General features: G+C 48.6%; 1 protein-coding gene across 1 annotated transcript; it reads right to left on the bottom strand.

Moving 5' to 3' along the window:
- Positions 1 to 385: 385 nt before the first annotated feature.
- On the bottom strand, positions 386 to 23,359 carry eif2ak4 (eukaryotic translation initiation factor 2 alpha kinase 4). Its single transcript, XM_076018360.1, has 39 exons — positions 22,944 to 23,359; positions 22,713 to 22,828; positions 21,126 to 21,228; positions 20,865 to 21,038; positions 20,425 to 20,505; positions 20,187 to 20,338; positions 20,008 to 20,108; positions 19,747 to 19,904; positions 18,502 to 19,040; positions 17,894 to 18,009; positions 17,180 to 17,334; positions 16,659 to 17,098; positions 16,508 to 16,580; positions 16,336 to 16,425; positions 16,024 to 16,146; positions 15,825 to 15,929; positions 15,687 to 15,750; positions 15,529 to 15,608; positions 15,130 to 15,231; positions 14,989 to 15,039; positions 14,648 to 14,884; positions 13,685 to 13,760; positions 13,061 to 13,182; positions 12,724 to 12,773; positions 12,073 to 12,241; positions 11,278 to 11,394; positions 11,124 to 11,189; positions 10,827 to 10,997; positions 10,585 to 10,719; positions 10,216 to 10,323; positions 9,783 to 9,911; positions 7,244 to 7,330; positions 6,949 to 7,061; positions 6,803 to 6,861; positions 6,326 to 6,429; positions 4,939 to 5,007; positions 4,111 to 4,155; positions 3,131 to 3,246; positions 386 to 845 (listed from the first exon to the last, which is right to left on the bottom strand). Exons 1-39 carry the CDS (start codon positions 23,070 to 23,072, stop codon positions 788 to 790), a joined length of 4,983 nt encoding a protein of 1,660 aa, XP_075874475.1. The 5' UTR covers positions 23,073 to 23,359; the 3' UTR covers positions 386 to 787.
- Between the last annotated feature and the right edge of the window lie 1,356 nt (positions 23,360 to 24,715).

Below are 24,715 nucleotides of genomic sequence, written 5' to 3' on the forward strand. Positions count from 1 at the left end.
ACGCTCGGCACCGACGTTTAAGCACGATCAAAAGGCAAACAAGCCTTCAAGATGAAGAGCCACTGCAAAGCAGAGACATGCAAAGGCCAGACCTGGAGACTCTGGTAATCCTGGGCGCAGACCTGGCTGTTGTTTTGACTTGTCCCCAGAAGCTTGCTCATAAACTTCAAGGTGAGGAAGCTTCACCGGAAGATCAGCCAGGCAAATATTAAGAGTCACTTTCCCAGGCCTTGAATTTGTCAAAGGCAGCACAAAGACTTAAGATAATCAAAAGCAGACCAATATTCCTTTTGGTCTGTGGCAACAGAGCAGATGTGAAAGATGTTTTTTGTACACGATTAAGATTCTTTCTCCATTTGCTTCAAGTGAATGAGACCAAATCACATCGAATGGGAAAAAGCAATTTATTCCTACTACTAATCCCAACACTATTTAAAAAAAAAAAGAGAGAGGAAAAAAAATGCATTTATGACACCTCATTTCAAAACAGACCTCTCTGCACCTCTAACCGTTATTGTTCTATTAAGGCAGTAAAGTCCCATAAACCTCCTGACTGGAAGTAAGAAAGGCATCACTTCAGAGCTCGGGGGGAACGGCGCTCAATTTTGGTTTGAGTTGAAATGTTCCTGGTAAAACAATCCATTTGTTCATCATAGGCAAACGTCGGGCTCCTTCAGTCTTCAGGTAGATTGTGTAGGTCCGCAGGTGAAAACAATCTGTGCACCAACAGTGCAAAAATGGTCAAGTCAGTCAGGACGATTCAAAGACCAGCGAAGCCTCCAGGTTCTCAGAGGAGGATCTTGTAGTAGTCGTCCTTGTAGCTGTACAGGACGACCACGGCCACCCTGAAAGAGAAGGAGGGACGTCGGTTCCAAGATTCACAAGTACTTAGAAACACACAAACAATTTCTCACATGTCCCCGTAAAAAATCATGACAATGAGCTAGAAGAAGGCGGAGGAGGAGGAGGAGAAGGAGAAGGAGAAGGAGAAGAAGAATGAGAAGGAGAAGAAGGAGAAGAAGGAGAAGAAGAAGAAGAAGGAGGAGAAGAAGAAGGAGAAGAAGACTGTTAGCTAATGCTAAAGATGTTTGCCGAAAAACTCTAATTAAAGACATCGGTCTTCTGGACTTGCAATGTTCTGGAATGTTCTAGATCAATCTTTGCAGTTAGCAGGCTGGCTAAAGAAACCACTGGCTTATTAATTCTAGAACGGAAGCGTTACCAACAATGAACTTGTGACTATTTACCAATTGTTTCCAAGTCGCGTGAAGGTGAATAATAGAGGATAAGTTTGCTCAATTACCTGTGACAGTAATGGAGCTCTAGGGAAGGGAACGCATGTTTCCTGGGTTCCTAACTTAGATGTTCCAGCGGTTTAAGTGACAGAACACCCAAAAACTCGGCGGGAGTTCGAACTCCACCCACAATGTTAAACGCGCCGCGGTTCACATGCGTTTCGTCTGCGGTTGCTGCGCCTCAGAGGAGCTCAGTGGCTGAAACCAGAATAGGTTTTTCGTTTACAGTTTGGCCACACGCCGTTTCTAGAAATCTCCTAAAATGACACGAGGACGAAAAAAAACACACGCTGAATATATGCCGTGTGTAATTTATCAGCAAACAGCCCTCCCTCAACCACACGACCCTGCACAGCAAATAAAAACACACAGCGGGCGGAGGGCGGAAATTAAAACCCAGCCCAAGTCAAGAATAGACGCGTTGATTTTTTTTTATTTTTTATTTACTTATTCTTTTCATTCGCTAAGGACGCATTCCACCGACTCCCTCCCCTCCCTCCTCTCACCACGTCGCTCTCTGACGCAGGGCGTTTTGCGAGCGCTCGGCACTTCAGCACCTTTGAAATAAACCCGATGGCCCCGTCAGGCCCCCGGACTGCAATCTGGGTGTCAGTGTGGTTGGGGTGTCAGGAGACACACATCAGAGGACCAAACAAGGCTAATCCTTCGCCGCATTTCACCTCAGGAAACGGGATCAGCTGAGGATTTGATGTTCCTCCAAGGCGGTCGTTATCCGTCTAACGCCGCCCTTTAATGGGCCGACTGTCACTGCTACACCTGGAGCTGCGCCGCGGCGCTCGCTCGGAGCTTCTGGAGTGGCAGCTGCCCGTAAAAGGAAGCGTGGGCCTCTTCTGACAGTTTTTTTTTTTTTTCTTTTAAGTGCTCTTTAATGCGTTTTACCTTGTCGCCTCAGGTTCCGTTTTTCATTTAAGAAAATAAAAAAAGGAAGAAATTCACAAGTCAGCGGGGAGGTGAGAAAAGCGCGTGGGCGTGCAAAAGGAACGCACGTTGGTGACATTTCTGCTTCCACGTTTAAGCATTCGAGCGTTTCAGTTCAGGAAATGTCTCGGCTGCATGAGGTGCTTTGCAAAGCAATTTTTTTTTAAATAAAGTTTCTTGAGATGTTTTGACAGTAATGATAATTCACGTTCCTTGCTTAAGTCGGTGCACTACACCCTCTTCTTTTCCTTTGGGCTATTTGCTATGCTGTATTATGCTCATGTTCTGCTTTAGAAATGTCACTCGAAAATACAAAAGTGAATTTCAACAAAATAACAATAGAAAAAAAACAAAAAAAAAAAACAGCAAGAGTGTTTGAGGCCCTTTGCAATACCAACGTGAAGGGAAAAACAAAGTTGATAGCACCAGGCCACAATCTATCATTGCTCCATCCACCTCTGATTATAATGGTGGTCATCACTTGTCATGTTGTACATGAGCACAATGCGCTAGACTGAAAAACATGTGAAGTTTGTGTTCCACAGTGCAACAAATGATAGATAAATGGTTAAATTATAAATTGCTAAATCATAGACGTGACTCCCTTTAATCCCTGCGTCTTCCATTCCTTGGCTTTAGACTGGGAAACACCGGCAAACGTACAAAAGTGACTACTTTGACGCTGCGATGCCACAATTTGAAACTGGTCGTGTGGTCGACGCTCTCTGCTACCAAGTGCTGGGACACGGGCACCGGCTGGGAGTCGTGTGTGTAAAATCAAACACGCCAGCATTAAACCTCCAGGCTCTACATACATGCGTGGCAACTGGTCAGTCTCGCGTATAGAATCAGGATGAAGACGCGCGATTGGTTTCCTCCCGAAGCGGAGGACCTACTTCTTTATGATTTTGAAATGATGCAGCTCCTCGCAGATGGATTTCAGGTAGCGCTGCCGCGGCAGGCGAGACAGGAGGGTCTTGACGCTGCCGTTGAACTGGTACTCGTTGTCGAACTGGTGGGGGAGGAGAGGGAGGGGGGCGGGGGGGTTTGAGTGAGTGCGAGCTGGTGATATATAAATAAATACATAGAAATGACTGTGTAAATAAATGTCAATTTCCACATTTGTTACTAAAAGAAAGCTGAATTTGTGGGAGCGATGACCTCCGTGCCCCCACCACCCACCCCGCCAGCTCGCTGCGCTGGTATATTTGTGCATGTCAAGTCGCTGGTTATTTGGTTTCCCGGTGCGACTCGGAGCAATTTGCAGCACTGAAGGCAGGTCTTTCCTACACAGACGGTGCATTGTCACGTTCTTCACACTCGCTCGGTGCCTTTTCTCCGACGCGTGTTGCCCGTGACGGCGCGGCCGCTTATATAACAGCGGTGCCGAGGGCCCCTTTCAGCCCGTCTTCGCGTTTCTACACAAGATACAGTGAAAGGCTTTCCCGCCGCTGTTTGGAGTCACGCTTTTTCTTTTTTTCTTTTTTGTTTTATGAGCTTGGCCGTGGTCAGGAGTTTGGAATGTGAATATTAACACCTCTCAAGTGTGCCTTTTGTTAACCGTGCTGGGCGTCTTTTCCATGCCAGAGCGCATGCTGGGAGTCTTTAGCGGAGCTCCCTGGCCGGTTTAAAAAAAAAAAAAAAGGGAAAAATAAAAAGAAAGGAAACCAGGGGTGTTCCCTCAATTCACTCCTCATCAGGCGCGGAAGGCGGCGGGATCCCCTCTTCCTGTCTCGGCTCTTGACCTCTGCGGGTTCGTTCTTTCCACTTCCCCACCACCTCCCATCAGACGTCTGCTTCTTTTATTAACTCTGAGCTGATCTCGATAAAGCTGGTAAAAAAAACAAACAAAAAAAAAAACACAACCAAACCCCACCTCCAGGGACAGGAAGTTGATCAGCGTCTCCTTCTGCAGGTCCACCTGTGGGGACAGTGAGAAAAACAATGGTGGGCCGTAAAAACAACAACAATGGAACTTTGGAAGTTTCTGTTGCGACAACACAAAACAAGACGCTTTTGCGCTGACTGACGCAATTCTTACAAAACCAAATAATCCCGTCCTGCTCCCACATCAGTGGATTAGTCGTAAGCACGCTTTCACCACTCTGTCGCTGGTTGGACTCTGCTTCCTGGTTCTTTTTTTTTTTTTTTTTGGGGGGGGGGGGTTATTTTTTATTCCCCTAGGAAGGACCTCCCGGGTTTGTAAGTTGGAAACCGAGCGGCCGGCCGGTGTTGCGTTCCAGCCCCGGTGACGAACAAGCGGCGCGCTGACAGCCAGCAGCCAGCGACGCCGGGGCCAAGTGCTTCTTGGAATCGAGGCCGTTACGCTTGCTCAACGCGCAACTGAAACAAGCCGGACCCCCAGCTGAGCGGAGAAGTCAATTCTGGAATATATACGGCAGCGGCGGTCAGAGAGGCTCAAAAAAAAAAAAAAAGGGGCGGGGGGGCTAATTGACTCTGGGGCGGGACAACAAATAGTGTGAACGCGGCGGCCGTTTACACGCCTTTCAAAACGGGACACGCCGGCTTCCTTCTGTTTACTCTTCACTGTTGTGCAGCGGCTGGGATGGATTCACGGCCATCTGACGTCCAGCCAGGCGCAGTCTGTTTGCTGTTTCAGCTCTCAGAGGCACTTTGCATGCACGCAATGCCATTTCACACGAGGATCGGGGGAGGAAATGGGCAACCGAAGCCGACCACTTACCGCCAGAACCTCGATGTCGTTGCTCTTGTTCTGCAGATTGCCGGCGAGATTCTGCAGTCGCGTTTGGATCTGAGAGGAAAAGTGCAGAGAGAGAGAGAGAGAGAGAGAGAGAGAGAGAGAGAGAGAGAGAGAGAGAGAGAGAGAGAGAGAGAGAGTAGACTTTTTTTACATCGAAATAAAGCCTGACAGCGCTTTTGCAACAACTTTCAAGACAAAACGCCGATGTGCCCTCGAGCCACGGCCGACCTCATTATGTTCAAGCCAGAGCGCCGAGACCGAAAAAAATAAAATAAAAAGAAAGGCAAAAAAACAAGCTGATGGTGACGGAGTGAGGAAAAAACATGTTTACTGTCGGAGCAGGTCAAGGGGTCAGTGTAAGTCAAGACCCGGCAGTAAAAAAAACGAGACGTCTCCAGGTACGACACTCCGACACACATCTGCAGCGTGTTTGGAAAGAGGCGAGAGTCACGCAGCTCCTGCTTTAGTGCCGCGAAAGACAATCAGTTAAAAAAAAAACCTTGGATGGCAGCGGAGATTTGAATTTGTAGGTTTGTTTGTTTTTTTTTAATAATCGGATGCGTGTAGAGTTGAGAGAGTTGAGTAAAATGTCTAATGTACTGCTATGAGGCTAAAATACTGTTGAATGTGTGTTTTGGTCACTGAGGTGGGAGCGGTCTGAACTGAATTGCCCATATGGGGTCAATAAAGTTCACAAGTGAAGGTGCGTCCATCTTTACGTAGCTCCAGCAGGAAGTCTTTCCAGTCGGACTTGGGTTTCAGAAAAAACAATCAGCTTCTGCTCCGTTGTGACAAAGCTGCTGCTTTAAAAGCCCCCAGAAGACGGTGAAGGAGACAGACAGGAAGTGGCTGCAAGCCTCGCTGCTGCTGCTGCTGCTGCTGCTGCTGCTGCTGCTGCTGCTGCTGCTGCTGCAGAGGCAGGTGTGTGGAGGTGTGGACGCCGCAGAAGCAGCAGTTTAAGAAGCAGTAAACGGCATTTTCACGTTACAAGAGCAGCGCCGAGGGCTTTTCTTGGTCCGCGACGCCTTCTTTGTTTTTACAAGCAGGTGGCTTTTGGCCGAGGGTTTAGTCCCACAGTGCGGCCGACGTCATCACACACACACACACACACACACACACACACACACACACACACACACACACACACACACACACACACACACACACACACACACACACCAGCAGGACGCTTTCTGCTGGAGCTACCAGAGTAAACTAGCAGTTAAAAAAAAAAAAAAAAAAAAATGTGACTGGTTTCCTTGTCCTGCCACCTTCCACATGTTGAGTTTCTATGGGCTCCGCACCAGACGGATAAAGAGATGTGTGTGTGTGTGTGTGTGTGCGTGTGTGCGTCGTGCACGTCACAGACCTGCGACTCATAGCGCCGCCTGGCACTCCCTGAAACCTTTTCTGGGCTGATCACGTTCACATTTATGTTGGTGGCGCTGTTGCTGCCGTGCTGTTCCGACGACCCTGGAGTCCAGGAAAGGAAAGAAACATGGAGTGAATCGAACTGACAGATGGAGTGATCGCTCCCTCATATCATCTACAGGTGCCCGGGAGATGCAGAAACTGTCGCTGGGTGTTGCGTGCGCGCTGTGCAGCAGCAGTAGTGCGAAACCTCACACCAGTTTTACGAGAATTACGGCTTTTGCGCTTCACACCATTCGATGGAAACACCTGCAAATCGCGACAGTACTTTGTCGAAATTTTTAGAAATATCGCTTTGATTTTTGCGAAAAACTGGATTGGCAATGCAGCCAATGAGAACAACGGCGACGCTCTCATCCGTTCCCGAAGCCTGAGGTGGTTCGTGCTGCAGAGATATGCGCAGGCGGTACCGTACCTGAAGTGTTGAGCTGGGATCCTTTGGGGTTCTGCAGAGAGAGGCCTTCAGACATTTCCCTGCACGGGCACAAGGGGGCGCATCACTAAAACAGCCTCCGATTTGAAATCGGTCTCCGAGCAGCGCGTCGCGCTTGATTCCGTTACCTGATGCTTCTGTCGTCGCAAAATTTGGTCCGACATTTCTGAATGATGTGGTCGGCCAAGTCCGACTCGGGGATCCGCTTCTCAGACTGTCGGTCCTTCTCGAAGGACTTGACCTGCAGCGGTTCAAGGCGACGGTTCAAGAGTACAACCCAAGGTGCAAATTCTTGCAAAGTTGCCATCCAATCTCAAATTTTTTTTATTTTTTTTTATTTGTTTTTTTAAATGTGATTTTTTTTTTTTTTTTTTTTTTTTGTATCAATACGTTTCAAGACTTTAACTGTGTTGCAAAATTCACCTTCACATAGTGTCCCTCCTTGTCGGACACCTGGGCCATGAAGTTGATGCCGGCGAGCCTGCAGTGGTCCAACAATGTCTCCTGAGACTGATGACACACACACACACACACACACACACACACACACACACACACACACACACACACACACACACACACACACACACAAAAGAAGGCTGGATTAATAACAGCTTGGCTGTAAATGCCGCTTCAGTTGCTTGAGTTTCCAAAATACAGGATGTGAACCTCATTCTGAGTGAGGTTGACATTTTTGAAAAAGTCATTTCACGGGTCCGTTGAAGCGATAGCGCAAATTCACACGCACCACGGTTGGGAACCGTCACCAAAAAATGTTCTACAATAATGAAGGAACGCAGCGGTCGCGGTTGAAAAGTGACCAAAGACACGGTTTCATTGCAGCTTTTTCGCCGCCGCCAGATTCCTGAGATCAGTTCTCACGGAGCCACCCCGAAAAGCAGACAAAATATGACCAAACCAATCAGCGTCCCTTCAGGAGAAAGCGGCTGCAGCTGCAGGCGGGTTTGAGCTGCGAGCAAAACAAGCGGCTACTAGTGCTGTAGTCAAGACGGCACCAACCGAGACCGAGACATTATCAAGACCAGAGAGCATCGAGATCAAGACCAAGACTTCATAGATCAACGAAAAATAACAACAAAACAGAAAAAATTGACTGAGTCTTGATCAAAAATCCCCAGTCCGTCCAGTCTGAGACAAGGCCAAGTAAAAATGTCTGAGAGGAGGCCGAGACCCTAAGAAAGTGGTCTGGAGACCAAGACCAATCTCCAGTACTGCAACACTAGTGGCTACCAGTGGAAGCGTTTCACTGTTGCGGTCGAGCAAGTGGAGAATTTCAATTGACTCGCACTGAATGTGAGAGACAAAAAGTTCCTTAGAATCACTTTTTCAAAGTTCTAACTGTTGACGCTCTAAACGTCTCCTCTCCACTGATGACCAAAAGATAACACACTCTCATGTTTCGCCTGGTGCTACAATGTTGTTGCATCACCATCCACCTAAAAAAAACAGTAAGGGAGAAAAAAAAAAAGGTTCTTGTCGACAGAGCGAATGATGTCGAAGGTAAGCCACTGCCGGCTGGCTGGCTGGCTGGCTGGCTGGCTGGCTGGCTGGGCCGTGGGCCTAAATCTGACCGCATGTGGGAGCAGGTTTGCCATATTTGGCTAATAAAAGCCAACCGAGCATAACTGTCTGTGGAGGATGAAATTAAAGCTGTAGATGGAGAGGCCTGGGTGAGGGGTGAGGGGTGAGGGGGGCTGGAGCAGCATCCCGTCGCTGGGCGAGGAAGTTCCTGCAAGTGACGCTGAACACAGTGCTGCTTGTTGTTGACGGCCAAAACTGTCCTTCCTGATCTTTTCTAGGAACTCCGGGCAGAAGAAGGTTGCGAAATTACTTCTTTTTTTTTTGCCTTGTGCCAATATTGCTATAGACAATAAAGCCCATTATAGAAATGGCTGGGCTGTGGAAAGTTTAAAAACAACAGATTGTCGAGATTAGAAAAGAGGCGGAAAAAAACACACAATGTGGGCACAGAGCCGTGCCAGTGAGGGGGGGGGGGGGCACACCACAGTCTTAAAAACACAAAGTCGAGAGAGTTTTATCACGTACACAAGAGAAGAATGTGACGGTGGAACCAAAAGGTGGAGAACAGCTCTCCGAGGGGACGGATTTGGAAACAGCAATTGATCAAAATGAAACCTCGTTAAAAATAGATTCACTATGACGCTAATGTATGAATGCGGTGTCTGGCCAATGAACCGCATTGCTGCCAAGCTAGAAAAAAAAAAAAACAGGGCTTAGTATCATGTTAGCATGTGAAGCTATCACGCTTTTATGTGATAATGTTCACATTATTTTGAGAAAGTTTCACGAAATAACGTGAAAATGATCATGTGGCAACCACCAACGCATCAGCCGTCCACTTGCTCCTCACAGAACAGATCCTGAACCGTCAATTCAGTGGCGCCGCCCTTCTGGCCACTGCATTTATTGAACAATCCCTCGTCCTTGCGTTCATTTTTTGTTCCAATTCGAAGCTTTTCTGTCCAGATGTGCCACAAATATCAACTTTATTTGTCTGCCTGCAAATGATTCACATGCTACAATGGTGCTTTGTTAGTTCTGTCTGCAGAATTCTTTCACTGCCAAGTCTGCAGGCAACTGAGAGGGAGTGACTGGGAAATGGGACTGTTTCCTTTTAGATGGTAGTTTATTATTATTAAATTGAAAAACAAAATAGATTCTTTATGATGTGCCCCTCTTTCCACCAACTCATTGAGGTCTGCCAGTTAAATATGAAAAAACACTGCTTGAAAATGCACAAAACACCAGTGTTTCTTGACGTGCATTTATACATATATTTGCAGGGTTCACGCAGATGGTTTTTCAGCCTAGCTGCAAAATCAAGTTCAGGATGATGATTCAATGAAGTAAAAAAAACCCTATGAGTTGGCTAAAAGGTTCACTGGAAGCTCTGTCGTGAAGCGAGATGAACTCCGCTGACCTGTGAGACATCATAAGTGATGTCGGCAGAGACACCGGCACTCCACAGCTTCTGGACAACATTGATGGCTCTGGACATGGACGAGTGTCCGACCGGGACGACCAGCACGTCGCAGGAGCTCACCGATGGCTGCAAAAAAAAAACAATGAGAGAGAGAGAAATTCAGTTAGGCCAAAAGTCGTGACTTCAACACTGTTCATTCAGATCCTTTTGTTCTTATGGGAATTGATGTGCGGCCAGAATTACCTCCACATCGCCATCAGGAGGCACCGTGATCATAGTTATTAAGGCCTTTCTAAAAGTGGCTGTGTGGTGGGCCACTGCTGCCATAGGCCGTCATTAAATATGTAGCTCCGTCTCCTGCTCCTTCATTACAATAATTAATGTCTGCCTTTGACTCTGTGTGTGTGTTTCTGGTGTGTGCGTTGCTCACCGGCTCCTCCATGCTGGCCATAGCGAGACAGACTTTTTCCAAAGCCAGACTGGCCCCGACGGCGGAGGGCACCGGCACGGTGGAGGCCGGTCCTCTGAACTCCTGGATCTGGAAGAGCACGGACGCGTCGGCTGAGTCGCGCGTAAACGCGAGTCGTAATGAAACGAGGCAAAAAGAGGCTGGCAAGTCTGACACGATTAAAATGTGAGCCACGCATCTGCATGCGGGGGAAGCCATATAATAGCAATGGGTTGGATTTATAAAGCACTTTGCATTGAACCAATTATCCATTCACACTCTGTGACCACGGTAACAACGATGTTGAGAATGAGTTCCACTTTGGTCGCCCTGAACGTGTTGGCATCCTACCAGGTGATCGTAGCGTCCGCCGGCGGCCACGATATCCGGCACCGTCCTCTTGCGCTTCCTCACGAACGCCACGAACTGAAAGATGACTCCGCAGTGATGCTGCACCTTGTACACTAAGCCCAAGTTAATCACCACCTGCAGCCGCAGAGGAGGAACACGGGTTAAAGGGCAGGAAAGGAACAAAAAAAAATAGCACGATGCCTTCCTTTTGAAAAAAAAAAGAAAAAAAGAAAGGGACCGACCTGCAGCTTGACTCCCAGCTTGCGCAGCAGCACCGTCAGCTCCTCCAGGTCTTTGAGACCCTGCTTGGCCAGCTGAGTGACGGCTGTCTTCTGCTTGGTGAGCGATGTCAGCTGCGGCGCCAGCTCCTGCAGGTCCCCCTTCTGCTCGATGTACTTGTAGAGCGTCTGCAACTGGAATCAGCGGCGGAGAGAAGGTGTTGAAGGCCTGCGAGTGTGGACAGGTCAGCTGCCGCAACGGCAGGCCGATGATTTTTTGCAGGGGGCGGGGGAGGGGGAGAGGTGCGTGCGAACACTCACGCTGTTGGTCGACAGTGAGAAGTTGCAGAACTTTGCCTCCACTTCGCGTTTGGTCAACTTTTCACTCTTTAGGGGGACCAAAACAGATCGTTGGCTCGCTACTTTATATGTTCACGGACCTGGAAGTGGGTTTTTGCAGCGTGCATGCTCCTACCATGGCGTCGCACAGTATGCTGGAGGCCTGGCTCAGCTTGTCCTCGGGGACCCCGCTGTGGAGCAGGATGGCCCTCAGCAGGCTGGTGTGGTTCAGGTAGATGTTGTAGTTTCTCTCCTGCATTCACGGAAACACGCACCAAAACACATTGTGAACCTTTTCTTTTCACCGTCTTCAATTTTTTTTTCAATCTGTTTGAGTTCTTGTAATTTCACGTCCCCCTGCATTTTGATTTATTTGTAGTTTTGTATGCACTGATTTTATTATTTTAATGCCTTGTGAAGCGTCTTTGAGTTGAAAAAAATGTATTATTCTTGAGCCGCCCCTGCGTGCACTTGTGCGAGGACGGCCTGGGTGAATAATCGCCACTGACGCCGTCCTTCCGGCTGCACTCTCATTCTTTCCGACTTGTATATTCTTAAGAGCTTTCACACGACGGGCGGGAAGGGCGACGGAGGCCGAGACGAGGCTCGCAAAAAAAAACAGGATCTTAGCGAGGAGCCCGGGGTCGACGGGGTTCGTGAAAACGTGCAAAGACCGGTCGCCACGGCGGACCCGCGCGGCTCCGGGACAGGAAATGGATTATACTGGAAGGCAGGGAAGGAAGCGGAGAGAGCTGCCTATTACAGATTTACCCTGGGAATAATAAACCTCGGCGTGAGCCTGTCAAGAATTACACACGCGTCGGCACGGCAGGAATGCGAGTGGGAGGCTAAAGAGGAAAAAACAAGAGCGGCGGCAGGACGACAAACTGTCAGCGCGGCGAATGACTCAACGAGACGGCGAGAGTGTGACCTGAAGGCCGGGGAATTCCTGGACTATTTCTGAGATGGTGTAAATGGTCTCGGCGTCCGGCAGCAGGCTGTTGGTGACGGGGGTGATGATGTCGAAGGCGCACTCCAGCAGCTCCCTGGGGTGAGCCCGGTCCAGCTTCCTGGGCCGGAACACGCGCTCGATGCTGTACCTGAAGCCAAACGAAATAAAGAGCAGTTTTATTCTGAAGCCACGATTGACAGTTATTGACTGTGAACATTTTATTTGCCATTATAAATTCTGGGAAACTTGCAGGGTGTTTGATTTAAACGGGTTCATTTTGAATTTAAAAAGCTTTTGAATCATTCAAAGGCTTTTTGAACCTGAAACGCACTGTAACCACTACTGCAGTGAAGGTTCTCAGTCATCCAGGTCATCTTAAGGTAAAACTGGACTTGTTCTTGTGATCTTGAAGAGACCGTCTTCTCTAAACCTTCATGTCCGACTGTTCACTTGCTATTGTGCAACGTGCTGCCTTCTAACAAGGCAAATTAGTCGCACAAATCACAAACACCAGTTGTTGCCCGCGAATCCGACCACTAAATGTAAAATTGCGTCGCAAAGTGAATTTATGACCGTAAGGCAAACCGGCTGACGAAGTTGTTGGGGGGAAATCAGCGTCCTTCACGTTACCTCTTCAGGAGGGTGACGTTATTGCGGGCGACGAATCTTGCGAACGCCATCTGCAGCGGAGGAAGAAGAAAAAAAAGAGAGTCGACGCGTTGAGCGAGCCGGTTTAATGACAGTGAAGTCAGTGCATACCAGGCTGTAATCAATCACAGTGTGGAAACAACCATTTAGACCTCAGGGTTTCCTGAGGCAGCAGGATCTTGCTGCCGCTGCCGCTGCTGATTGCACGTGCGGATGCAAATTGTTGTGTGTAATTAATGTTTGGCGAGCGAGATCTGACATGCACGGCTAGGTGTTGGTCCCAAGTGTGTGCCTGTGTGTGAGTGCGTGTGGGGCTCACTCTCAGGTCATAGGGCAGCGTGACCAGCATGCCGCTGTGGTCCATGAAGCAGGCGAGCTCGCTGCCGTCGTACAGCTTCCTGTTCCTGGGGAGGAGCAGCGGCGTCTGGAGGCGCACGGCACCTGCACACACAGGCATCATGCATCCAAATCCAAATTCATTGTCATTGCAACAGGTAGCTACAGCGAAATTGGTCGGGCTTTGTCCCCGAAGCGCAATTAAAAAAAGTAAGAAAAATAAGTCGTAAGGTTGTAAATACAAAACAATTAGCAAATAACAGGTTTAAAACATTCAAGTGAGAATCAGAGAAAACTTTTCATCACCGGTGATGAGGCGGACCGTAAAATCAATACATAAGCATGTAAAAATGACCATCTAAAACAATAAAATCACATCAATCCAGTGATGGACGCTGATGCACGTGAGCAGATGCAAACCGAGCACAAAAAAAAAGAAAAACGAAAAAAAAAAAAGAGAAGGAGCACCTGCAGAGTATCTGCGGTGCCCAACAGTGGACTTATTGTGTAGCCGTCACTCGGGGGTCTCCGAGGGAGACTGTGGGGCTCTTCTGCGAGCGGCGGTCACACGCGAGCCGGCGTGCCAATCACGCGCGGCCCTACTCACCGTGCCGCTTGAAGATCCTGGTGATTGTTTCGTGCACATACTGCTGCAATTTTGCGCCGTTGAAGCTGAAGCTGCCCTGGAGGGAGAGCAAACAAACAGCCTCTGTTAGCCATCAGGAGACATCGATTAAGCGCGAGCAGGCCTTCTGTCAGCCGCCAATGTGGACCAGATGAAAAGTGCGGTGGAGTGGGGGAAAGGGGGGAGGGGGGGAGTTGGCAACAGCCGTGTGTCTGCAGCGACATCTTGGGGTGACGAGGGGAACTGTTTGTCAGGTTCTCGCAATGGGATGAGAGGTGCCAAAACATTTGGACCCCTCACAACTTTCCACTGCAGGGTTGTTATTTTTTTAGCAAGTAGTTTATACTTTGCAAAGCTAAAAACATGTTGTTTACATTTTTCCCTGAAAGAACTGAGTCAGTCGCTGCGTTTCCATTACCCCGAGAATTACGCAAAACCTAAATATCGCAATAAAAAAAACTGCTAATTGAAAAACCTAAACTTCTCAGACGTGGCTAAAAGGTTTTGACACTCTCATGAGGTGGTTTTTTCAGACGTATCGTATATATTTGATACGGATCTCTTGGGTCTGAAATAAAGAAAATAAAAAGGTATATCGCAAAAGTGTCATTGAAACACTTTTGTTCGCATTTACACGTCAGGGGACGTGACGTACGGGGTCAACGTGACCAGTTCACTTCAAGTGAAAACGGCGCATTATGTTTGGACGGAGGAGGTCACGGAATATTAAGTATTTTTAGTCGAATTTACTCTGACTGAGTAAACATTCCACTCACAAGCTGTTTTCAGCGTCCTTTGACATTAGCATACTTTACGTAGCTTTGTTAAATTGCATGATATCGTTTCATAGATTTTCTTTTTTCATTTACGCAGCAAATTTTTTCGAATGTTTCAAACAGGCAGAATTAGGTGAAGATTTGAATATCGCAAAGCGACTCTCTGTACCTTGTGCAGGTCGATGTCGTAGGTGAAGTCCATGACCGGGGAGGTGTTCTGGGCAAACAGCTGTCCCACCATGGTGCGGTAGGCCTTGCCGTTGATGTTGGCCATGGTGTGCTGCAGCACCTCATGAAGCTCCGACTCCTCCATCTGTGGCGGGGGCAGCAGCTCGCTCTTCAGCAGCTCCTGGGTGGTGGGCCGCAGGGCCGGGTCGTGGTTCAGCAGCCACTCGATCACTTTTCTCTGAAGAGAAGAGAAGAGAAGAGAAGAGAAGAGAAGAGAAGAGAAGAGAAGCAGTGAGTGTGGAGCAGGTGCACGACAAACGCTCGCAACGCTGAGACCCTCACCTGTGCAACTTGCTCATTTGTGCTGAAGTCGTCAGGGAAGCTGCTGGGCTCCTGCGGAGGAGGAACAATACGAGGTGATGCCGCAGCTGGACTGAATTGATCGCGAGACGTCGGCTCGCTGAGACCTGAGCTTGGACCGACCTCACGCAGCTGACCCAGCACGGTAATGCGCTCCGATCCCGTGGTCATCGGCCGGTAGGACATCTCAAACAGGATGATTCCCAGACTGAACAGGTCGACTTTCTGCGGACGTGCACAAGTCATGGCAATCAGAGAAGAAAAAAACCCAGTCAGTTAAAGGTCCAGTGTGGAACATTTGGCCTGTTTTAGGATTTTTACATTGGTAAAAGCTTAATATACTGCCTATAAATACATTTAAAAAATTGTAGACTTGCAATACATTAAAAGTGATTTAGTTTTCCTAGTTAGCTGCCATTTAACACCAGGACCTGACAGTGCCCTAAATAGGTGGGCTTCCCAAAACATTCTACACACTGGACCTTTAAATCACATTCACGTTTAGATACAAAAAGTTCTTACTTGATTGTAGGTGGCTTTGGTGTTTCCTTGGACCTCTGGACTGACGTAGAGAGCGGTGCCCACCATGCCGGTCATGTTCCCTGCAGGATGGTGCAGACAGACAAGTGTCAGTGCAGAACATCAGGAGCAGGCCAGACGTCGTGTGGCTGTTCACTAACCTGTCGGGTCAAGTTTGGTCATCACTGCTGAGCCCAACTCCTCCAGTTCAAATTTACCTGCAGCCTGGGAGACAATCAGAAACCCGATAAGCTTGTGAGCGGCACCGTCCAGCCAGTCACAGGAAGGCAGAAACGTACCACGTTTGCGGGGTGGTCCGTGGCCAGGCCGAAGTCTCCGATCTTCACGTGGTCTTGGGAGTCGAGGAAGATGTTGACGGGCTTCAGGTCTCTGTGAATCATACCCTGAAAGTAACGGGGAGAGAAGAAGAAAAACAGCTTAAAAAAATAAGTTGACGTTGCACCACGAGCAGGATTTCAAACGGAAATGGATCGCCACCTGCTGGTGAATGTAAGCGAGGCCGTCCAGGATTTCCCTGAAGAGTCTCCACAGCCGGTTCTGGTCCTGGTGCAGGCCGTGATCAATGGTGTCCCTCAAAGTGCTTTTTTCACAGTATTCCATCTGTCCGAACACAGAGAGCATGACGGACCTCTAGCGGTGAGAACGTGGTACTGCACCACATCTTACTTCCAGAGTTAAATGCAAGAGTGGGTCATATTTTAGAGGATCAGCTTTGGAGTATTTTTTTACTCAAGTATCCATACTTTTATTGAAATACAGAATGCAAATACTTTTGCCACCACTGCTTACTTGTATGTACAGGTAATGTGCAATGAGAGGGTGTCTTTCCGAGTCCGTGCTCTCCGTGGTGCTGACCGCCGGCCTTTTGCTCGACTCGACCTGCGCAAGGACAAAGAAGAAGCCACGTGACGTCGCTGTGTAAAGAGCAAACGAGATGTCGGCCGAAATAACGCGCGCAAACCTGCGACATCTCGTCCGCGCTCTCGTCCCCATTGTCAAAGATGATGTCGCTCCTCGAGTCGCTGTCTGACGGCCTGGAAGGGGGAAAAAAAATGAAATCAATTTTGCACAAATCGCTTAAAAAAGAATAAAAGACTAAAAGAAAAACGTACAGAAACGAGGCGCCAAACACGTCCTCGTCGTCGTCATCGTCCTCCTCGTCGCTGGAGCGCTGCCCGCTGCACCTGGCGCTGGAGGACTTCTCGATGGAGGTGGACCACTCCACCGAGCTGGACAGGGCCAGCGGCGGTGCCAAGTCCTCGGCGTCGTCCGGCAGGCCCAGCTCGTTGAGGCGCAGCGCGGCCTTCTTGCCGCCCTGCGGCGTCTGTTTGTCCAGTGGGCTCTGGGTCTCCGAGCTGTCCGTGTTGCTCACCACGCCCGTCGACGGCATCTCGTGCCGCTCGATCCAGGCGTTGTAGTAGCGGACGATGTTCTCGTGGTTGAGGCGCGACAGCAGCGTCACCTCGCCTTTGATGCGCCTGAACTGCTTGCTGGCCGGGTTGACCTGGATGCGCTTGGCGGCGTAGTAGCAGCCGTCCAGCTTGTTCTGGACCTGCACACGCGGCGGACAGAGAGGTCGAGAGGTTGAAAGGGGAAAAGGTTTCGTACTTCCCACTCAAAGTCTGGATCCCACCTTGATGACGGCGCCGAAGGCTCCTTTTCCGAGGAGCTGCAGCTCCTCGAACTCATCGAAGTAGCGAGAAAACTGCCTCTGCACGCCGGAGATGAACGGAGCGTTGAGGATGTGGCTGTGCGGGATGACAGTTGATGCAAAGTCCACAGCCAGGTCTGAGAGCAAAGAAAGAAGAATGTGAGCAACTAATGGACAGGGACAGTTAGAATGTGTTTGAACCTTTACCAGGATTCACTTAACTTTCTATCAACAAAAGAATGATAGAAGATGGAAACTACTCATACCAGAAAATCAGCAGTAAATGGGAATGTGTATCATCTTGGCCTAAACTTCTGAACAAAACCTGACCTTCACAGAACAAATCAGCCTACGTCCATCTATTTTCCTTCACTGCTTCTCCTCCAGCTGCCTTGAGCCAAAGGCAGGGTTACACTCTGGACTAGTCACAAGTCTAACGCGACTGTCCGCACTCACAATCACACCTACGGACAATTTAGACTTACCAATTAGCTTAAAATGCACGTAGCACTGGACCAGAGCATTTGCTGGGAACCCACAAGCTTTTTTTCTGTGAGGCAACAGTGCCGACCACTGCACCTCCAGGTCATACGCAATTGAATATTACTAATATGGAATCAGTATGCATAGGTTTATTTGTGTGAAATGTGAGTTAAGTCTCTATTCTGAATATTTTTGTCCCGATGTAAACATCACCTTCTGGACTGGCCTCATGGGACTGCGGCAGGTTCTTAGGCGACGGAGGCTTGAGGAAGGAGTGATCCAGGAGCTGCTGGGCCGTCCAGCGTTCAGCGTCGTTCAGGCAGAGACACCTGTGAGGAAGATGAAATACCATCATCAAGGTTGAATGCACCGACACTGTGATATCGTGCACCATCTTACATATAAAAGACCTTCAGCAACTCAATGGGGATTAAGCTGTTTCTGGCTTTTCTTCAAGAAAAATATCCAACTCTCATAAAATTGTCCTAAGATTGTGAGAGTATAACTTCAATTGGCTTTGAGATGGGAAATAATATTTCATATTGGAAGTTGGGAGAAAAAATGTGCTAAAAAGTGAGCCTTACTAATTGGATGATATCACATTTTGAATGGCTAGCAATTAGCATGTTTATTAAAGTTCAACTTTGCCAATACGAACACTGCACTGCAACACAACTAAACAGGCGAAGTGCTGAAAATCAGGTTTTTAAAACATTGAATCGCTCATTGCTAATTTGTTTGAGTCTCCTAATCAGCTATCAGTTACACAGCGCACAAGCTCTGCAGTGCTGGAGCTCAGTCAGGGAACCAGACACACGTACTTGTGGAGGAAGTCCTGGAAGTCAGCAGGCAGGCTGGTGGGCACCGTCACTGGGTACTCCTTCACCTCCTTCCCCTGGCTCAGAGCCAGCAGCATCAGGCCCAGGTTCCACACGTCGCCCTTCTTGCCCGTCTTGGTGGGCAGCACCGTCTCCTCCGTGAAGCGCACGTGGGCCTGCTCGAAAATGTCCTCCTTGCAGATGTCGCCGAACCTCTTGGACAGACTGTAGTCGGTCAGCCGCACGTTGCCCTCCGAGTCCAGCAGCACGCTGGAGGCGCCCAGCTGTTTGTGGACCACCGAGTTGGAGTGCAGGTAGTTGAGGGCGGCCAGCAGCTGGGCCGTGTACTGGCACAGTTTGTCCAGAGGCACGGGGCCGTGCGCCAGCAGGCTTTGGTTGAGGTTGACGCCGGCCACGTGCTCCACCAGCAGGCTCACCACCAGGCAGTCCTCCTTCTCCGTGGTGCACAGCGCTGTGTAGTGCACCAGGTTCGGGTGCTCCAGCCGTAGAAGGGAGTTGAACTCGTTCTCTGCGCCATGGATCTGCGAGGGTGAGAGTGGCGTTTTAATAAGCGCGCAAAAATTCCTGATTATCTTCCTGAAGAAAAATCTGCTCTTAATTACAGCAAATTAAAAATTGGTGTTGCATCACAGTTGCATCATACTTAATGTAATGTTAAATTGTACAATTGCAATGTGCAAAAATACAAGCTCTATAAACTCTCACTATTACAACCCCTTCATCAAGATGGTGTGGAACGTGTTTGGTTGTGCCAGCTGCTGCTGTGTGCATTTGAGCCAACACAGCGTGTGGTATGTTGTCACATGACAATGTGTCAGCCAGAGTGTGATAACTGCAAGAGTGAACTGGTGGAGGTGGGAAAAATAAATCGCACTGCACACTGCTGTACATCTGCTGCTTTAACGTCGACCGCAGAAGTATGACCAAGCAGAAATGTTCTCACGGGTTCGCAGTGAGAACTACTTCAATTTTTGCACCGGCAATTTATCATTGAAGTAAAGCTTGTTGATTGTTTCCTTTAATATATATTTTGATATAAGTTGAGAAATCCCAACACCAACCATACAGTTGTGATTGGGCCTCGGTGGGCGTGACCCCCCCCACACACACACACACAAACACACACACACTCCTTTGTATATAGGTCAGACTGTGCCTTCTACAGGCCCACCCCCACTATAATTTCTATGCAACTGCAAATTCCCACCTACTTAATGCACTACTTGCCTGCTTTTTGCAGTTGTCAATCCTGCCTTTCTCCTGGCTGGTGAAGAACTTGCTCATCTTCTTGTTCCAGTGCAGGGCCCACTCGTAAATCATCGCAAACTCTCCCGAGTTGGCCTCAAACCCGCAGTAAACGTGGCGGCCGAGGCGCTCGCTCACACCTGTGGGCATTGAGAAGATGGAAGACGTGGTTCGGCCGGCGGGCTGAGTGAGCTGCCGCGCCGCACCGCGGCGAATGCGACCGCACCACTCTGAGGCTCTCACCCAAGCTCTTCCCCCGGTGGACCACCAGCTCTCCGTAGGTGCTGCTGCTGAAGTGGAGGAGCTCCTGCGAGCGACTGTTTTCTTCATTACCCGTGTCGCGTCTGGGGGATGAAATGGGCTTTCAGCATCTCGGCTGTGTGGGAACGTTTTTTACTTTGCAAACGTGCACACTTGCATACCTGTGGCGCGTGTTTGAGGTGGTCCGCCGGCGGCTGCTGGCGGCTTTCTTTGCTTCCAGCCACTCAGGAGGGGCTTTACTGGGGCTGGGGGGGCTCTTGCCCAGCATGGTGGGGCTGCCACACACCGGCTGCACCATGCTCTCAAGACGCTCCTGCGGATCACAAATCACGCAGGACAGATTACAATCGGGTGGGTTTTTTGTGTGCAGGCACTACGTGCAATCCTGGAGACAGTCACCAGCTTGGCCATCTCCTTCCTCCTCTTCTCCTCTCTTTTCTCCTCCTCCCTCCTTTGGATTTCAGCCATGATCTCCTTCTCCTGCAGAATCCAGAACCACCTCAGTCAGCGACCGGACACTTGGTTATTTAAAGTTTTACTGAGGTAGATTTTGACGTCATCGAAACTTACTAACTACACAAATGAGTTACATTAACCCTGCAATGTGAGCTCTTCATGGTAATATTATGTTATTTCGAAAGAAACGACAGAGAAGCAGGAGTTCAGCTAGGCACTGGAATTATGTCAGTGGCTTCAGCACTGCAACTTTGTGCCAATACTAAGAAAGTGAGGTCACTGAAACAGAGGGGAGAGCTAAAAACACACAACTGGAGATCAGAAATCCTCCTCCTCCTCTTCCTCCTCCTACTCCTCCTCCTCCTGCTCCTCCTCCTCCTCACCGTCTCCTCCGCTCGCCTGCGCTGCTGGTCCACCCTCTGCTGCTCCTCCTGCGCTAGTTTCTCCTGCTGCCTCCTCTGGTTCTTCAGCATCTCCTCGTGGAAGGAGCGCGACGGAGGCTTGTTGTGCTCGCTCAGGAAGCCCTGGATGTGGTCCGCCAACTCGTAAATCATCACCTGAGGGGGGGACAAGAGGACGGACGTGAGGCGACCTTGTCAGCAGGAGCGGTCGTGACGCCGCGGCGGCGGTGTGCGGACGCTGACCTCTCCGCATTGTGCCTTGGCCAGCTTGGTGAGCTCACTCTGGAGGGTCTGGAGGCTTTCGTTGGACAGGCCTTTGGCGCTCTTCAGCTCCAGCTCCGGAGGCCTGGTCACATACAGATACTGATGTTATTGAGGTGCTTTACAACTGCATGACACATCAGGCACGTGTGATGTTTACTGGTTGGCATGGAAAGGAACACGCAGCATCCTTTCAAACCTTTTCATTCCTGTGAATGCCGACACACGCGGAGACAATCTCAGCAATCGGATTTCTCCTCTGGGCAGTTCCCTTCAAGGGTGGCCGCAGCCAATCATCTGTCTCCATCTGAGCCCGCCCACTTCATCAACTTCTCCCACGCTAGGCAACATCTTATCTATAAATCTCCTCTCTGCTCTTCCTCCTGTCTGCAAGTTCCAACTTCAGCATCCTTCTTGTGATACATTCACTGTCTCTCCTCTGTACATATCAGAACCACCAGAGGCCCAGACCACCAGTCTCTGCTTTCACCTTCAGAACATCTAACATTCACAGTGAGTCACACAGATCCTCTGTATCTCTGCTCTCTCTGTACCCTCACCTTTCCACTAATAACAACAAAGTGTTTAGAATTATATGTGAAACTACAGTTCTATTCAGTATTTGAGAGGTTACAAGCTCTTAGTAACATGGACACACTTTGGAATTCTGTCACATACCGATGAGCGATTTAACAATCAACCCCTTTACTAACACCAGCCTGTACAAATAACCTTTTTTTGCCACAGGAGAAGTTATCATGAGTTTCCTCTTCAACACATTAAAACAACACGCCACATTAGAATAATAGGTCACAAGCCCGCAGACATTTGGTTGGCAGCCCATGTTTGGGCTTGAAGGCAGAGAGAAAAAGCATGTGGGTGGGTTTGGGCGAACTGTGTTGAACCAAAACCACATGAATTTAAAAAGAAAAAGACACAAACTTGCCAATATAGTTAAAATTAGTTGTGGATTTGTTTAACTTTTAAATTTTTTTAAACTTGGAAATCCGTTTCTGTATATAAAAATCAAACCACTTGGCAAAAGCTTTCTGCTCCTGCTTTCGTTGCACCTTCCACATGCTTGTAAGGACACAAAGACCAACGTTGCCTCAGACAGAGGAAGAATCACCTTGCTGGGAGCGTTGGCACCCATTTGACAGAGCTACCAGAGATATGTGTGCCCTTTGTGACATCACAGAGGGCTGATTTACAGCGCGCTTTAGCCTACACTTTCTAAAGCAAACGTCACGCTGATAATATAACAATAGGAACATGTTGATAAAAGTGAATGTACGCGTGGTGATTATCGCCTATACAGCTTTGTCAACATCACTTCATGAACACGGGGATATAAAATGACTTGGCAATGACTTGTCAAAGACTTGGCAAAGACTTGGCAAAGACTTGTCAATGACAATGGGAGGGTTACAAAAAACAAATGTAATCAACAGAGTCAAACAAATACTCTGCAGAGAAGTGAGTGAAACTGCCCTCTATAAATATGCAGCATATGGAAATTGTGACAGCAGCCGAGATTAAATACGTGTCACAAGGGTCTACACTACTCACACGTCCGGATACGCTGCTGGGCATTTGACATGCAGGTCCACCGTCACGTAGCACTCCCCGTCGTTGTTCAGCCCGCTGGGCCGCAGGCAGAGGTACAACTCCGGAGGCCTCTTGACCTGAAAACACACAAACACACACGGCCATCAGGAGCCAGCCGCCAATATTCCACAGGTAGCAGAAACTCAGCTTCCACTTCGGCGCGGTGCTAACGCGTCGAGGCTAGCACTTCACCTTCCACGGGTCTTTGCTTCGGAGGTCCTGGAAGTCATCCCCGAAGATGGACGCGAGCGCTTCGAGCTCGTTCTCCTGCTGGACCGTGCGTTCGTCAGTCCCATCGGCGGAGGCGTGCTGACTGCTCATTCTCCTACATGGCCGTCCCCTCCGCTGCCCTGTCAGCCGAACAGCCGTCACACAGGAAGGAGGAAGAGGCTCCCGCTCGCCACGCCGCCCGCCGACGCTGCTTCTGCTATCGGCCGCCGCCCCTCCGCCGGCTGCGCCGCTGCTCCGGCACCCCGTAAAACCCAACGGAGTGGAGAACCTGCCACTTTGCACTAAGTTGCGGCTAACTTATCACACGGCTGTCACCTGGCAGCCACAACAACGGTGCTCGTGGCGCATTGCTGTTGCGAGCGTCGTCGCAGGTGATACGTCATCACCTTGCGTTCTCAGGAGCCACCAGCAGATGGCAGTAATTGACGGAAATCGATGCCGCTTCTGTGAGCCGATAATATACAGTATGTAATATTGGGTGGCACAGGTCGTGGGTTCGATTCCGGGCCTGGGGCCTTTCTGTGTGTAGTTTGCATGTTTTCCTTGTGTCTGCATGGGTTCTTTCCGGCTTCCTCCCACAGTCCAAAAACATGCATATAGGGTGAATTGGAAACTCTAAATTCCCTCTTTGTGGCCCTGCGATTAACTGCCGACTTTTCCACCAGACTCCCGTGACTGTCCATGACTTCAGGAAGAAGCTCAAGCAGCAGCGATATTAAGCATCTCTATTGTATATAATATTCCAAAGATTTGTACCAGTAGCTTTACCCGATTGAACGTGGTTTTGATTTTTTTTTTTTTAAGGGCTATTTTTAGGTATTATGATAGGATTTTGTTGCTAAAAATGTGTGACAATGCACAGGTTTACAGATGTGTCGACGTTTTAGGCCCGCTAGTAGAAAAATACACTTTGAAAATGGATCACTGTACAGTAACGGAAGAGACAAGCAGGTCCAAATGTTTTTTATTTAGATAAAGATAAAATAAAATATATATTATAATGTAAATAAATGTAGAGAATTTAAACATAAAAGAAAAACAAAAAAGTGTTCCATTCTGGCAGGTGGGTTCCACAGGAAAACAATTTTCTGTGTGAACCGTTAAACCGTATGAAACTAATTTTGCCTCCAATAAACAATTTAATGTATAATACCATTTATTTATTTTTTACCTATGTGAACACCTATGTGGACTCTACTCTCACAATTTAAAACAAAAACAAAAATTAGGCATGACTTGTCCTTCTCTTTCATCACTGTATCAAAACATTATTAATCCCATCTATGAGAGTTATCTCTGGCAGGCAAATTCAGATTATTTGTCTTTATCATAGTCCCATCCATTGAGATGCAGAGGAAACATCTATAAATAGGAGGATCTGGTATGGCTGACGCATGCTTGTACATTGCTCTTTCTATGTTATATAAACTCATTTGACATACAGTACTCTTAACTTGAGAGGCTGCCGTGCTTACCTTCTGGCCCGCAGCCATAAATTTCATATTATCATTACAAAAACATGGCCTGCAGTCCACAGGGATTGATTGCATATAACATTTTCTTAGGGAACCGTGTCATATCAACAAATAATCAATCAAATGGCGGTATCATCCTTGCGTGGATGTGAGTATTACCTCATAAGGTGCAATGTACACATGGGAAATATATGAAGAAAGTGGGTGGCACAAATATGGAACTCCTCTTTGCAAACACGCGGCTTGGAAACCTCAGTG

This window comes from Nelusetta ayraudi, unplaced genomic scaffold (assembly GCF_046127955.1).
Source record: "Nelusetta ayraudi isolate G7.1 ecotype Tasmania unplaced genomic scaffold, CSIRO-AGI_Nayr_v1 ptg000007l, whole genome shotgun sequence".
NCBI lineage: Eukaryota > Metazoa > Chordata > Actinopteri > Tetraodontiformes > Monacanthidae > Nelusetta > Nelusetta ayraudi.